This window comes from Anopheles aquasalis, chromosome 2 (genome assembly GCF_943734665.1).
Source record: "Anopheles aquasalis chromosome 2, idAnoAquaMG_Q_19, whole genome shotgun sequence".
Taxonomy (NCBI): Eukaryota; Metazoa; Arthropoda; class Insecta; order Diptera; family Culicidae; genus Anopheles; species Anopheles aquasalis.
This window is the reverse complement of record NC_064877.1, coordinates 16,335,001-16,350,000: the sequence shown is the minus strand read 5'-3', so window position 1 is coordinate 16,350,000 and position 15,000 is coordinate 16,335,001. Positions and strand designations below refer to the sequence as shown.

At 49.6% G+C, this 15,000-nt stretch overlaps 4 protein-coding genes across 4 annotated transcripts in view; 2 read left to right on the top strand and 2 right to left on the bottom strand.

The window, feature by feature from the left end:
• The window catches only part of LOC126570343 (AP-3 complex subunit beta-2), a 3,996-nt gene extending 2,229 nt beyond the window's left edge, over positions 1 to 1,767 (top strand). The window contains exon 4 of the mRNA XM_050228037.1: positions 1 to 1,767. This exon is cut by the window's left edge and continues 507 nt beyond it. Within this exon, the coding sequence (XP_050083994.1) occupies positions 1 to 1,664 (1,664 nt within the window). The 3' untranslated portion in view covers positions 1,665 to 1,767.
• Positions 1,768 to 1,893: 126 nt separating this feature from the next.
• On the top strand, positions 1,894 to 2,992 carry LOC126570557 (histone deacetylase complex subunit SAP18). The gene is made up of 2 exons (XM_050228398.1): positions 1,894 to 2,089; positions 2,154 to 2,992. Exons 1-2 carry the CDS (start codon positions 2,021 to 2,023, stop codon positions 2,532 to 2,534), a joined length of 450 nt encoding a protein of 149 aa, XP_050084355.1. The 5' UTR covers positions 1,894 to 2,020; the 3' UTR covers positions 2,535 to 2,992.
• LOC126570556 (uncharacterized) lies at positions 2,975 to 12,551 on the bottom strand. The gene is made up of 3 exons (XM_050228397.1): positions 12,222 to 12,551; positions 3,343 to 4,235; positions 2,975 to 3,252 (listed from the first exon to the last, which is right to left on the bottom strand). The coding sequence occupies exons 1-3, from the start codon at positions 12,240 to 12,242 to the stop codon at positions 3,012 to 3,014; spliced, it is 1,155 nt and encodes a 384-aa protein (XP_050084354.1). The 5' UTR covers positions 12,243 to 12,551; the 3' UTR covers positions 2,975 to 3,011.
• A 1,266-nt stretch (positions 12,552 to 13,817) lies between these two features.
• LOC126571524 (organic cation transporter protein) overlaps positions 13,818 to 15,000 on the bottom strand; it is a 14,584-nt gene continuing 13,401 nt past the window's right edge. The window contains exons 6-7 of the mRNA XM_050230100.1: positions 14,730 to 14,896; positions 13,818 to 14,651 (exon numbers count right to left, since the gene is read on the bottom strand). Coding sequence (XP_050086057.1) covers positions 14,564 to 14,651; positions 14,730 to 14,896 — 255 coding nt within the window. The 3' untranslated portion in view covers positions 13,818 to 14,563. The remainder of the gene's footprint in view (positions 14,652 to 14,729; positions 14,897 to 15,000) is intronic.

The window sequence follows — 15,000 nt, the reverse complement described above, 5'->3', positions numbered from 1 at the left end:
GATCGCTGTCTCACTACCTTAACATGCCCACGACCGGGTATCAGGATTTACCGGCTTGGCCGACCGTTGCACCGGATAGTTCGGTGCGCCATGTGGAACAACCGGCAGCTGTCGGATCTGGCGCTGGCAGTGATTATCCGGGAGGCGATAGAGGAGGTGACAGCCGTACAGGTAGCGGAAATGCTGCATCCGGTGGAGGCACTGATCGTCGTAAAAAGAAAACTAAATCATTCTACTCGGGATCGGAGGACAAAAGCAGCACTACGACCGAGGGTGCTTCATCGGCAGGATCGTCGTCGGATTCGGAATCCAGCTCGGGCTCTGGATCGTCCTCGGGATCGTCTTCTTCCGGATCGGGCTCATCGAGTGGTTCGAGCGAAAGCGGAAGTGACGATAGTAGCGGTGGTGAATCGTCGGCCGCCTCCGAGGATGAGGAACAGCTGGGCATGGACGGAGCATCCTCGAAGCGCTCGAACGCAAAGAGCAAACATCGAAACGATGAAGATCGGTTCTCGAAAACGGCCTACAACGAGGTCGAAGGAATAAGCCAATCGAAACAGGAAAGCTCCACGGAGGATAGCGAGGAAGATAGTAGCAGCGATAGCTACGACTCTTCCACTTCCGGTTCAGCGTCTTCCGCATCATCTTCTGGAAAGAAGAAGCCTTCCAAGGTGTCGGCCGTCTCTTCCACTAACAAGCAACAACCGGACACAAAGAAAGGACGCGAGGTGAAGCCGAAAGCATCATCAACGGAGCAAGCACCAGGAGCAGCTGGGGCACCCCCGGCCAAAAGCAATCTCGATCTTCTGCTCGACCTCGATGATATTCCACCGATCGGTCCCGTAATGACGCCTTCGATGGGTGGCTTCCTCACACCGATGGCGGCCCCCGGTGGTGGTCTCGTAGGAATGGGGGCATCGGTCGAGCTAGTGGGGCCCAGTTTCATTCCGTCCAAGAAGCGTGAGTTGCTGAACAAAGTGAACGGGTTTGGGCTCGGTATCGAGTATCGGTTCGTTCGTGCACCACATTTGTACTCCTCCCGTATGGTTTCCGTCGAGTTGGTCTTCACCAACTACGGCAACGTGGAGCTGGTGGACATTGAGGTGGGCAAAAAGGCGAACCTGCCGGTGGGAGTAGCGGTGAATGATTTCGCACCCATCAGTCGACTGAATCCCGGTCAATCGGTCGTGGGAATGCTGGGAGTTGACTTTAACGATTCCACCCAACCGATCGCGTTCGAGATCCGGTCGGGCAGTGGTACGAGCCAGGTGACGCTTAAGGCACCGGTCGGGGAGATGGTACGATCAGTCGCCATCTCGGAGGCAACGTTCGATGCAGAGAGAGGCAAATTGCGTGGTATGACCGAACATTCCTGTAGTCTAGAGCTAAACGAGTCGCTTTCGCCGACGGACAAAAGCCTTCAGAAGGCCGTGTTTGAGGCCAGCAACGTTGCAAGCGTGGCTTTGAGCGGTGCGGAGGAGGGGCCGACCGAACGGTATCTGTTTGCCGGGCAAACGATGAGCTCGAAAAGTCTGGTGCTGATTGTGCTGGAGCGGAAAAATGGATCCACCGGTGCTGCTGACTACCATCTAACCGTTAACTGCGAGAAGCTGGTCGTGGGATCGATGCTTATGAATGAGCTAAAAGCCGTGCTAAAAAAGTAGGAGTGGAATCCAATAAGTAGCTATCAAAATGTCTATGAGAAATTAACGTAATTTTAAATGCGAAATAAATACTCCAACGCGTAACCGTTTATGCAAATCCGCATTCAAATCACTGTCGCTCCTTCATTGTAGAGAAACCTTGTTCTCTATTAACCATCTTGGTTATTGGTGCCATCTTGCTTTCTCCTTCTATCTCCCTCTCGCACTCTTCTGTCAATCTCGGATATAAACAAGCAGCCAAAATTGTATTTTTCATTCGCCGGAAGTCTACTTAATTCCGTTTTTCTAATTACCATACAGTGTTCCAATTACCTAGATAGTGTTCGCTAGTGCACCAAACCGTATCAGTACAAAGTATGGCCGGTCTAGAATCGATGATCGTGGAAGAGAAGCCACAACCCGCGAAATCAGTCGATCGGGAGAAGGTAAGCAAACGGCACGTCCAACCGGCTTTTCTGTTGCAGCTTAACCAATTCCTCTCCATTTCAGACCTGCCCGTTGTTACTGCGAGTATTCTGTTCGACCGGACGGCATCATTCAGCGAACGAGTACGCTTACGGCAAGGTTCCATCGAACGAGCTGCAGATCTACACCTGGATGGATGCGACGCTACGCGAACTGACGACGCTGGTGCGGGACGTGAATCCGGAGACGCGCCGTAAGGGTACCTACTTCGATTTCGCCGTCGTCTACCCGGACCGGGGCTCCTCGTTTCGGATGCGCGAAATCGGCGTTACCTGTTCCGGCCAGAAAGGGGCGGACGATTCGAAAACGCTCGCCCAAGCCAAGTTCACCATCGGGGACTTTATGGACATTAACATTACGCCCCCGAACCGTATGCCTCCTCCGCGGCGACAGCGTCCATATTAAGAGCCAAGGCCTGGGCGCGCTTTGTGGGCACCCCCCCCTTTCTCTAGGGTGCCAATTTGCTAGAACCTTTTTCATTTAGTTTTTCGATAAAAGACCATTATGGAAGGGACCATCTTCCAGAAGAAATTGAAGACCGGAGCGAGTTTACGTTTAAAATTTGATAATCACACGCGTCACACCAACTGTAACGGTCAACTTTATTGCATTCTCCTGCGTACACCCACACGTACCGGTCTCTCTTTCGCCGTACCTCGGCGTATTTGATGTAGTGCATTCTCATTAATTAAGACTTAAACACAGAACGGGAAGGAAGGAAGGGTAGGGAGTTGGGCTTCTTTCCGGAGAGAGGTAGCTAGGACCGGACCCGGTCCCGGCCCCGTTTCTGTCCCGGGAAGAGCGCGTGCTAGGGTGTGCTTGTAATAAATACATTTCGATTTTACCACCATCGCACAAACGGATTGCAACTATTTAGTTTCTTCAGTTGCGGTAGTACTGCTGCTGTTGCTGTTCACCACCCGGTCGTTTCGATTGCTTCTTGCCCATGTTGTTGAGGTTCAGGCGCACACCGTTCGGCAGGACGGCCTTGTTCTCCTGGTAGTCCACCTCCAGATTGTCCTCATCATCATCCTCATCGCGCTTGTTCGGGTCACACAGGATGCCAGTTTCGTAGTTGTACTCGCGCTTCTCACCATCCGGATCGACGTAACCGTACCGTCCGCTGTTGGAAGAGAAAATGCAACGGAAAACATGAGAGAAGGCATTCTATCTTCAACTGGCCTTGGTCTTCCCAAAACAAAAAAAAACGTACCGCGTCACACAATCGATGCCAATCGTTTCCTCCTTGAACGATCCATCGTCATTCTCGAAGCCCCACGTGATGGAACCATCCTCGTGCTCCTCGCGCCACTTGCGCAGAATCTGTGCGACCGGTTTGCGCTTACGGTCCTCCTCCTGCTGCGAATGGCTGCGTCCGGGCTGCTGATGATGCTGCGCAACCGGGCGACGCTCCTGATCCTGGTCCTGGTAGTGCTGGCGTGCCGGTGGTGCCGCGACGGGACGAGCGATCTGCTGGGGCGCTGGTGCCGGTCGGTACTGCTTGGGCGCCGGTTGCTGCGGCTGGGGACGTTCGATGGCGAAGCGCTGGCCACCACCGCTGCTCGGCCCTATCGATTCCTTGTCGGTGGCGAAGAAACGCTCCGGGATTTGGGCCCGCGAGATCGGTACCGGCCGGTTGTCCTGTGCATTGAAGCGAGAGAGAACATTTTGCTGTAGATCGTGCAGTGGCTGCTGCTGCTGTTGTGGCTGCTGGCGCTGCTCGTCCGGCAGAGGATGCTGCTGGGCTGGTAGGCCGATGGGTGCGGCGGCCGCCAACGGGGTCGGAGAGGGCTGGTGGGGTTGAAGCTGCGGGATGAAGGCGGGCCGGAAGTCATCCTCCGGTTCCTCGGTCACCGGCTTATGCTCGAGCGGGCTCGGATCGTGGAATTTGGGAGTTGGAGAGTTGGGCAGTTGGTGGTGGATGGCATTCGGTGGCGCTAGGCGCACCGCACCCGGACGCCGGACGCGTATTACTTGCGGTGGCTGCTGCGGCAGCAGGCGCTCCTCGCGGATCGGCGGCAACGCGATCGCACCCGGGATGTTGATCCTTGGCGGCGCTGGACCGTACTGGGCCGTCGCTAGTGTAATGATGCCCGCCAGCGGGACCTGGAACAGGTGCACAGGAAGAAGAAGCAAACCGGAGAGAGAGAGAGAGAGAGAGATGATTAACATACTGCTGGCCATAAATAGGGGAAAGAGATTAAGTAAACCTGTTGTAACCGACTGCCGACGATCGACTGCCAATAGACCGCTTTCCTTTGGCAATTGCTCATCTCAATCAAGCGAAACCTCGAGCCTATTTTTTCCGATCTACCACCAGATAACGGTGGATGCAGCCCACGGGAGGGGAAATGTGCCCCAGCTGCAAGATGATGTGCATTTTATGGCTTTTCGATTGCACGTTGGCACGACCACAAGATCCGAGCAAGAGAAAGCGTTGCCTTGGTTTACGTTCGTTTCACTCTGCATTTTATGGTGCCCCCTTTCCTCCATCTGGTTTGTCCTCCCAATCATCCCAATCTGGATAATAGCTAGGCGCTAGAGCGCTGCAATTAACACACCGAAGCACCGTGTCCGGGGAAGTGACATCTTGTCCACTAGATTGCACCGACTCCCCCCACGGCTGGGGGTCGATCGTCCGGAGTTCGATGATCTTCGCAGATCGTGTAACGAGATAAACTTGAAACGATTTACGCCCTTCAGCTGACACCGAGAGGGTTGTGGCCCCACACACTCAGACGGCAAGACGGTCAAGAGCAGCAAAGTGGCGTCCATTGTGAGTGAGAGTGCAGTGCCTCGGACAATCGTGACCGTTTTCCGGCCGGCAACGGGGGAAAATGTAAGATGCAATGTTCTGAAGGTCATTGGCCTCGGAGCATAGGCTAGGAGGCGCCACGAGGTGCGTGGAATTTTTCCTTTCCACTAACACTGGAACAATTTTAGAACGGCTCACCGATCGGACACTCCCGATGCCGATTTGAAAGTGAAAGTCGTCGGTCAAGTCGTCGGCCATTCTTTACAATCCCGGAACTGATCGCGAGCTCCGTCACGACGCGAGCTGGGCGGTGATGGTAGTGGCCATTTAGCAAACAGGCACTATGATAAATGGGCCTTTTTTTTATATAGACGGAGCAGAATCTAGATACTAACTTTCGATCGTATCGCAATCCCGTCGCGCGGAATCGATCACTTGGCACTTGGCCAGCTGCTCGTTCACCGCGAACAGAACGCCTCCTTCGATCGAATGTTTTTTTTTTGTCTGCCAATCCGTTGAACCACATGTCTCATAAAGTGATACGATAGACGCGATCACCTTCACCTCCGCGAAAAACCAAAAAAACTACAACCAATCGCCCAGACAGACGCAACAGCTCTTTATATATCGCTCCCATTATCGGTGACAAGGCCATAAGCGCCACGATTGCACAGCGCTCGGTCGAGTTGAGTCTTTTTTTGGGCCGGGACAATTCATATGTGGCTAATGCCTAGGTGACCGGCGATCAACCGTTGACAGGCTCTATGAGACGTTTCCGCTTCCGGCACCACCATTGTTGGGCGTGTTGGAATTTCATTTGGAATCACGAGCGAGAGACGTAGATTTGGAGCGGGTCAGTTGGTCAGTCAAAAGCCTTCAGTAACGCTCCTCAACAGTTCCTCAATTCCTCAACGTAAGACGTAGGAGAGACGAGAGCAAGATTGCGAACCCCGGGCCTGCCGGCAAAGCAATTAAGTTGTGTTGAAAAGATCGATAACTGGAGCAACGGCAGCAACGGCAGCAGCAGCAGCATGATATGCAATAGCGCGGTAACCGATGGAGTCTTTTTGCAACGACCATTGCGATGGAGACACACCGATCGATCAGTTGGATGATCGATTGCCACCACTAAAGCGCGCCAAAGAGCTGTTTAGCATTTGTTCGATGCTTTTGCGATGGATATTTGATCACGAGAGGGCGATAGGGCGGAACACTGATGGCTGCCAATCGCGTAGAAACAATCGCAGATCGAGTTTGTTCTGTGGTCGTTTACGAAAGGTTAAACCATTGGCAACGATAAGAACCTAAGCTTCACTTCCCCCGGGGGGAAGGTGGTCCTGTTGACATTTGGCAGCGGTGGTGCTCTCGAGCGTTTTACAGTTGTGTTCAAAATAATAGCAGTGCCGAACCACCCAGTAAAGAAATGATCATTATTCAAGTATGCGTTGTCTATTTTATCAATCAATCATGTGGGTGTGTAGTGGTGGGATCACTGATAAGATAGACATACTACTTGCACCAAGAATATCATAACTTGCTGATATTTTTGCGAAAAACTGCTGCAACGTCTGTTTTTTACTGTTCAAAATAATAGCAGTGGTGAGTGGTTCTAAGTTATTTTCATTGTTATTTTGTGTTTAAAAAAAATTCTTTGCACGTTTTGCTTTTCCATCAATCGGTTAATATGTAAAAAGCAAAAAATTAACGAAAGGCAAGACTTTTTTATTTTTACAGCAGTAAAATGGGACCCTCTAACCATTGATCTGATGAGAATCGGAATTTTATTTTAAAAATATGGAAAAGTAAGAAAAATCGTATTTGCAGGTTCAAGAACTACTGGGATGCTTTGCCAAAATGATCAGCAATGATTTAAAATGGAAAGCGGAGGCAAAAACGAGTGCCGGCAGCGATGCAAGTCTCAGGAGACTGGCTGAAAGATAGTGTACATGTCGAGGAGAGATCTAACAATCACTTCCAACAGGATTAGGGATGCATTGGACTTGTCTGCGAGCACAGTAACAGTCAGGGGACGATTAATAGAAGCTAATCTGTACGCACGAAGTCCCCGTAAAGTACCTTTGTTGTCGAATCAACATGTTGCTAAACGTCTTAAGTTTTCAAAAATCCACGTGGACTGGTCCAAGGAAAAATGACGCAATGTTTTGTGATCTGATGAATCCAAAATAGTGTTGTTTGGATCAAAATACCGTCGTTAGTACGTAATACGTCCATTTGCCACAGAATTTCGACCACGGAATACGGTAAGGACATTGAAAAATGAGGAGGCCAATATAATAGTATGGGGATGTTTTTCCTCCTATATTGCCTGACCATTTTATCGTATACCAGGCATCATAGACCATAATGCATACACCAGAATCCTTGTCTAGGTCATGCTTCCTTATGCTGAAGAAGAAATTCCATTGAAATTTTTATTTCAACAGGATAATGATCCTAAATATACTAGTGAACGCGTAAAAGCGTGGATTCAGCCGAAGAACATCGAGGTTATGGAGTGGCCAGCGCCGTCTCCTGATCTCAATTCCATTGGGAATCTATGGGTAGATGTCAAATGTGCTGTTTCGGAAGCAAAGCCGATGAAAATGGAAGAGTTTTGGTCAGTAATTCGTAAATCGTGGGCTGCGATCCCTGTCCCTCGATGTCAAAGACTTGGAAGCTCTATGCCTAAGCGATGCGCCTCTGTAATAAAAAATAAAGGCTATTCTACAAAGTATTGAAGTGGAAAAAACAATGTCAGTACCACGGAACCTATTTTTCTTTTCAAATTTGATATTCTCGAGTGAAAATACTAGGAATGGTGAAACACTGCTATTTTTTTGAACAGCTACTTTTTTAGTTATTTTAAAATTGCCCTTAGTAATGGGCTGATTTTAAAAAGTAAACTATGCATTCTTATTTAGTTTTGTTCCTTTTTGTATACACAACAAACAGATTTCGAATCGATGCATGAATTATCATTTTATGTTACTTTTTAGCTTTTGAACCAGCCACTGCTATTATTTTGAACACAACTGTATGTTTCCAAATTTATGGTTTCACCCGGAATCTTTGTGAGAAACGCAGGTGGCTCAATGGTTTGGATGGAAAATGAATCAACCAATAAGCGAATGGATGGAGCAACGTTGATGGAGAACGAGCTGGATTCTTTTGGATTATGACATTTAATTTATCTTCTCGAAGAGCAAAGATTCCCACGATGATTTGCCTTTTATAAGGCGTTCACCAGGATGCCTGGTTTTACCAAAAAGTTCCGCTAAACGCGCTACGGCATTCAGTTTGCAAATCTGCACTTTTTCGTTCCCAATCTGCCTCAGCACGGTGTCTAACGCAGCTGCCCATCAATCACAGCGTACTTACGAGACGTAGCGCAGGTATAAATCGTTTTCCAGGTAAATTGTAGCATAATCCACCATCCGACCGACTGGTGTCCTGGTAAATAATCGGGGTCGTTGGAACGGTATGCTAAATGGTTCTCCTCTTACACCCCCCCCGAATCCTCCATCGAACCGAAACAATGACAATCCTCCTCTAGTCAGGTCAACCCCCTCTGGATTGGAAAGTTCATCAATCAGGCATGCAACGAACGGTGCCATTGAGGTGAGCGCTCAGCACACGCTGTAGACGCCGTCCCATGCATCACGCTGGTAGTCTGCCCGTACCGTACGGCCAAGACGACAAGTCTGACAAGCACGACAAGCCCCACGTCTAGAGCCTATCCGGGGGAATCGGGAGCACATGTGAGCCACACCGAATTGATATTCATCGTCTGCACCTTGGCCCGCCCGTTGACGAGGACAACGTTGGTCTGACACTTCATCGTGGGCACAATTTGCATCTCATTTGAAACACTTGGCGTAGGGCGAAAGTGATGGATCTGTTCAGTAAATCCGTTTTTATGCTCGCCATTGTCACCAGATAAGCGCTCGGTGGGCGGTGCGCGGTGCTGGAGGGGAGAAAGCTGGAGCAATTGAAAAGACTCGTGGCCGAGTGAGTCCCCAGAAAATCGCTTACCACTCCGGTTTAATGCCATTCAAATGATATACTCTATTGTTTAGTAAAACAATCGTTGTCCTGCATGCAATTGGCTCAGGGAATGAAAATGGAAAGTAACTGCTCTGCCATCGGCATCCGGGCTGCTAGTTTGCAATCTATCTAGCTCACAACAATGCTGAGCGGCTTCATCGAAAGCACCGTGCCAAGGACACCGCATTGAACCAGTTGCATCCTCCCGAAACACGTTGTGTAACCGAGGCAAATTATGATCCTGCACGCGAGCCCCGAATGTCAAGCACTTCTCCGTTCCACTGTGGCGCTCAAGCAAGCGCACGCAAACAGGTTTGCCGGTAATGCACATGCACCAGACAAACAAAAAAAGGGGCAGAAACGGGAGCACGGGCCAGGATAATGGTGCAATGGCTCGAGTGGCGACTGCACTTTACGTAATTCAATCTTCACACCGTTGCAAAAAACCGAATGCAGAACACGTACGGCTGCACTGGGGCTCAGATCACTTTTTGGGCGAGTCCAGGACGTGCTCGTGGCCCGTATCCGCCGAATCCTTAATGCTCCATAAGGCCTCATTGTCGCCTGACATACAGTTCCCTTTTGGGGGGTGGTGGGGAATGAATTTTTCCTTTCACTCACCGCACTCGCCCCGATTGGTTAGGCGGTGGGACGGAGAAGTTCGGTTACGTATCCATCTCACCGGCTTCTCCGCGTTTAGCGCTTTCGCTGGCTAGCCCGGGGGATCGTCGAGGAACGAAACGTCGGAGGACAATCGATAAAAGTAGCAGTAGCCAGCTGCTACTGGTGCCAGCAGCCTGCACATTATGTGTCCACCGGCTGGGGTTCGTTAGCCTCATCGTGCTGTCCGTGCTATTAGCTCGATGAATAGTAGCAAGAGAGAGAAAGAGAGAGGTGGAATAGCTACTGAAGGTGCTGCTGGAAATGCGCTTAATCGATACGGTCCAGTTTGCCGAAATCGCGTTGCAAATGGTGTGGTTAATATGTAAGCAACAATATACCATACACTATGCCATGTAAAGTATAGAAAGTGAGACTTGTCAATGTTGATACTCTTTTAAAAATAATATAAACGTAATGCTAAAGCTTAAATTTGAGAATAAGTGATCATAACAACGTGTTGTTGCAGGTAAAGTTGATTGAGAGCAACAACAGCTAATAAAAGCAATTTGCACCTCAAGAGTAAAGCCATTCCCCAATTCAACGTTGACCATGGTAAAGCCTCCTTTAATTTGTTTGGCCTTTCTATGATACACTCTCCATTAGCCGTCGCTTATTGACCGCCACCCCTCCCAAAGGGGGTTCGTTTCAGTTCACCTTTCGCTGGCATTGAAGTCTTTCTATTCGCTTGCTAGAGGGGAGCGCATGTGGAACAAGATTTAGGGGTGCCGATGCCGATGGACAGTCTTTTGATTTATCGTTTATCGACGCGGAGAGAAAGAGAGAGAAAGAGAGAGAGAGAGAGAGAGAGAGAGAGAAATAGCTTGCGGAAGTGATCACTAATCGGAAATGTGTATTGCATCGCCACAACTAACAAACCAACGGCGATGCAGTAATCGCAGGCTGGAAATTGGGTGAAAAAGGGAAAGACCTATGCCGGTATGCCGCACATTCCCGCACCTATCTAGATAGCTAGATGATGATGATGGTGCATAACGGATTCGGATTGGAATTCACGGTAATTAACGATTGGATTCCGTGGCCGAGGATGAAAGGCCCCCCCCAAACGGCGTATGAGATAATGTGTAGCGTGTGTAGCGAGTGTTTGGCTATTCATTAGCGAGCGGATAGATTACCCTACTGTTGTTGACCGTTTACACGCTTGCCTGGCGATGAAAAATGGTCCACTAACAAGATGTTTTCGCGGTTTCGCTTCAGTTTTTTTCTTCTAGGAAAAATTAAATTAGTTTTTTGTTGTTGTTGTTGTTGCGGAGAAAGACATGCAACCGCATGCAGGAGACTGTGCGAGCATAATTATGCTGTGTGCGCGAACAACGATTTGGTTATGCAAGCGGAATGGAGCCAGGAATACAATCCGTAACTTGATAACCAACACAACTTGCAGCCAGCAAAAGGCAATGTGTGGCCAATGGACTGTGACTGTCGCGCGGTTGTAGCTGGAGCGCATAAAACATCGATGTCGGCTAGACACCTCGTGACCACATATCGACCAGAACAAGCCGGTCGCCATTGGCGCCTGGAAATCTCTCGTGTATGCAGCAGTTGTTGCTGTTGTTACCAAATCCCAAGCGAACGCCGTGTGTGATCAGCGACAGCACCATGTAGGACTCGCGTAATCATATCATATCCCTCCAGACAGAGCGACTGACAGGCGCTGGAATTCAAAATTGACGCCCGTTAAGCAAACAAGTGGCGCAAGAATGAGGAAATGTCACAGGACAACAGGCGGCGGCACCAATCCTTAGCTCCAATCAAGTGATAGCACGCTTCTGATCTTACGACAGCGATCTCTTCCACGGTAGCGCGACACAAGCCACCCTTAGCTGGTGGCTACATTCTCTACCCCCGTTTTGATGGCAACAGCAAACAGCCACCTGAAGGCCCCTAGAGCTGGGCCACCTTCTGGTAGGTCCGTAGACACATTCAACACGTCAATGAAGTGGCGATTGAGGGCTGCAAAGCTGTAAGGGAGCATGGCATGGCAGGGCCGGGCACAGTCGTTAGTCATTTCGGGGTCGGGGGCACCCCCTTCACCCCCGTAAGCTGTACACTTTAGTGCTGCAATCAGGTAACTGGAATAAATAAAAAAAAAATATGACCGCGCTCCATAGGGCTGGTCTAGTGCGTGTCATGCTGCTGCTGCTGCTGCTGCTAATGGTGTACAGCCTCCATAGCACTCTCCTTGATTTGCCTGTTGATCGATCAAGTGATGTCATTGAGGTGCAACTGCAGAGCAAAGGGGCTTTACGGCGCCCTACATCTCAGCATGGGCGTCGACACAATGCGTGCAATGCGTTAAAAAGGTCAAGGATCAACCACGAAGTTGATGCAAAGATGGTGCAGAGGAAGGTATCTCCCTTCGGAGAATGATGGATGACGGGTTCGTTCTGCCATGACAAGGCAGGCGTGAAGGATGCATTGCAAGACCCTGTACCATTTATAATAATTCGCAAGAAGCTTTTGTCGCACAGACAACGATGCTGCTTGATTTATCCAAGGTTAAATGGGTGTATTAACATGTAAAAGCATCTCACAATGAGATGAAATCATGAAATATGTTTTGCAGCCACTACCATGACTACATAAAACATGATTTTATTACGAAAACATACCAGAATTAGCGAATATTTCATTTTGCTCTCCTCTAGTTGACTTCCAAGCAGTCTGCTTCAACACACTCCACTCGAGACGCACTAGCACGGTACGGGATGATTCCCGGAATGGTCTCTTCGTCTCAGGTTCAGCTGCTACGATTTTACACTTTCACTCAGCGTTGCTCTTGTCCTGGGCGTTATCCTTTTTCCACTGGCTCTCACTACAGCGCACTAAACACGTGTGCGCTGACGCACACTTCACTCCGCGATCAAAACCGTTCCAAGCGACGAACCGCAAGCAAATAACCGTTTATGGGGCGCTGAGACCGTGTCTTATACCGCCTGAAAGTGCCGCCGTACACTGGGCTGGCTGGCTGGCTGGCTGCGACACGTAAACCCCTTCCCACTGTCGCTGTGGGCTTTGCTTCGTCGGTCGGCGCCACCGGTTGAAAGCGCGAGGCGAGGTGGAGGATGGTCAGGTGAGTATTCTTAGGAAAATGGTTCGGCACGCCTCGCGACGCGGGTTACTAATACAAGCGACTAAAAGGCTCACACCTCACAGCAAGCAAGGTGTTGGTTCTACTACACACTCTCACTTTCTACACGATCGAAGATCGGCCAGCACTCGGCGTCGATGAAGTCGAAAGTCTGCCCGAGCGATCGGGTTTTCTTCGCGTGAGACCCTTGAGTGCAGGTTCGATGCTGGTGCTGCTGAGATCGCTGCTTTTGTAAGATAATTCCAGCCATTTTCGATCCGTTTTATGGTCAGTCTCCTTCTCACATATCCTTCTTTACGTCTTATGATTTTAAATTGTAATAAAGTGACTTTGTTGCTTCAGTAGTTCAATGCCACGAGTCAACAAAAGGAACAGTAGACTTGTCAACAAGAGACAAACCTGTAGTATTTGTAGCAACAATTCAACAGCAAAATTGCCGGCTTAAAACTGACACCGAAGGGTTAATACCGATACTGCGTCTCTCGATCAGACCGCCCTCGTACCATTACCTCGGTGCTTTAGCCGTTTCGGATCGTAAACTCGTTTGCTGGTCGACACCGATGATCGGTGTGATCGAGATTGCGCAAACGCCCCGTCATACCGTGGCCACAACCGCCGACGCACTGGGTCGGTGCACCTTCGAGGAGCGGGGAACCGCACCCGCGACTCTGCCCGTGGTCTGCCGGGCTGCCGGGCTGGCTGGATGGGTTACATTCCAACACCGAAACCGGGTTAGCGAATGCTTGCACGCGCGTCGGCGCAGGCTTAATGTTTTCCTTTTTTCCAATGTTGGTTCTCGGACAACATTGGCTTCCCACAGCGGGTACCATGCGGCGATGCAGTGAACCGATCGAACCAATGTGTCCATTGAAGTAGAAATTCAGCCAGGAACCAGATTTGTAGTGCGCTGTAGCCCAGCGAAATGGCGAAAGCAAATGAAGCGAATGAATGGCAACGACCGACCGACCGGCGCGAGCTGGGTTAGATATTTATATTGTACTTTTTGGAGCGACTTCCGAGTGTCACCATTTCCTGGCTGGCCGGTGATATGTCCTTTCCTGGTGCAAACAATATCCCACACAATATCGCGATCCGAGTAAGTAACAATTGTTTTATTTATTTTTTATTTCAATTTTCCTAATCATTCTTATGGAAAGTATCTCCTTACCATATTCTACCGTCATGGTGCCTTCCTCGAGCGCATGATTGCAACATTTGCAACAGAATCTGGAGATGTATCCCATTGCACGTTGCCTCTGGAGGCGCTGGAGCTCTTTCACACACAGGCATGCACTCAACAGGAGTGCTGCTCCACTAGAGTAATTATCACAAGTTTGTGCTCTTTAATCGTTATGCGTTATCCTGTCCGTTCCTGCTGGTTTGTGTCAATCGTTCATTATTGCGATCCTTACAGCGCATAAGAAGACTAATCTAACAAAAAAAAAGGGAGACCCGGCTCCATCGCCCCTCTACAACAAGGCGTGGTGTGCGCGATCACCGTTGCACTACTACGCAGCCCTGCTACAGGCGGTTACACGGTTTTGGGGTGAGGTGAATGCCACAAGTTACCATCTAAACGCTATGTAGCCTATAACCCTCGTCTTTCGTGTAATGTTTCCCTGTCCGGTTCGCTATCTGCGACTAGCCAACTCTCGTTCCTCTTCTCTCTCTCTTTTTTTTTAATGGGCTAGCTGCAGTAGCATGCTCTACGACGTCTAAACTCTACAAACATAAATCCGCCATCTTAAAGCGAAACTTAACGATCCAGGCCCAACACCGTCTGCGTATGATTAAGTGTGAACATGCGAATAGGAAACATACGGGTGCACTACAGAGAGCGAGAGAGAGACAGGTGTCGTATTCTCACAGGAAAATGCTTTCATTCTGAGCGAATCCGATATTGCTAATACCGCCATCTTCGGCCGGGCGTGGAAAGTGTGATTCGATGCGCCTAAAAGAGATGCGAGTAGTGAGCATTACATTTGTTTTCGCGGAGCAAGGTTCGTCGTATCTGATCGACAATACTTACGCTCGAGCATCTTCACTGTGTATGATCTCGTTCGATGCCATCTTTTTGGCCAGCTTCCGTTGTCGGTACTTTGGGCTTAGCTTATCCTTCAGTACGGCCAACGAGAAGGCACCGATAATGCTGAACACACCCATGATCGTCATCGGCAGGTACTGGTCGAGGTGTTCCTGAGAAAAGGGGTCGAAAGAAACCGATTAATCTGGGTCTGCTATTTGTTGTAAGTTGCTTTAATCAATCGCATGATTAATGATTCAATTTGTTCGCTCCTCCA

Excerpts from the sequence above, each read along its gene's own strand:
- LOC126570557 (XM_050228398.1), top strand. The coding sequence starts at position 2,021 with ATGGCCGGTCTAGAATCGATGATCGTGGAAGAGAAGCCACAACCCGCG. Across the intron at positions 2,090-2,153 it reads AATCAGTCGATCGGGAGAAG|ACCTGCCCGTTGTTACTGCG; the intron begins GTAAGCAAACGG and ends TCTCCATTTCAG.
- LOC126570556 (XM_050228397.1), bottom strand. The coding sequence starts at position 12,242 with ATGAAATATTCGCTAATTCTG. Across the intron at positions 4,236-12,221 it reads TGAAATATTCGCTAATTCTG|GTCCCGCTGGCGGGCATCAT; the intron begins GTATGTTTTCGT and ends CACCTGTTCCAG. Across the intron at positions 3,253-3,342 it reads GGCATCGATTGTGTGACGCG|CGGACGGTACGGTTACGTCG; the intron begins GTACGTTTTTTT and ends CTCTTCCAACAG.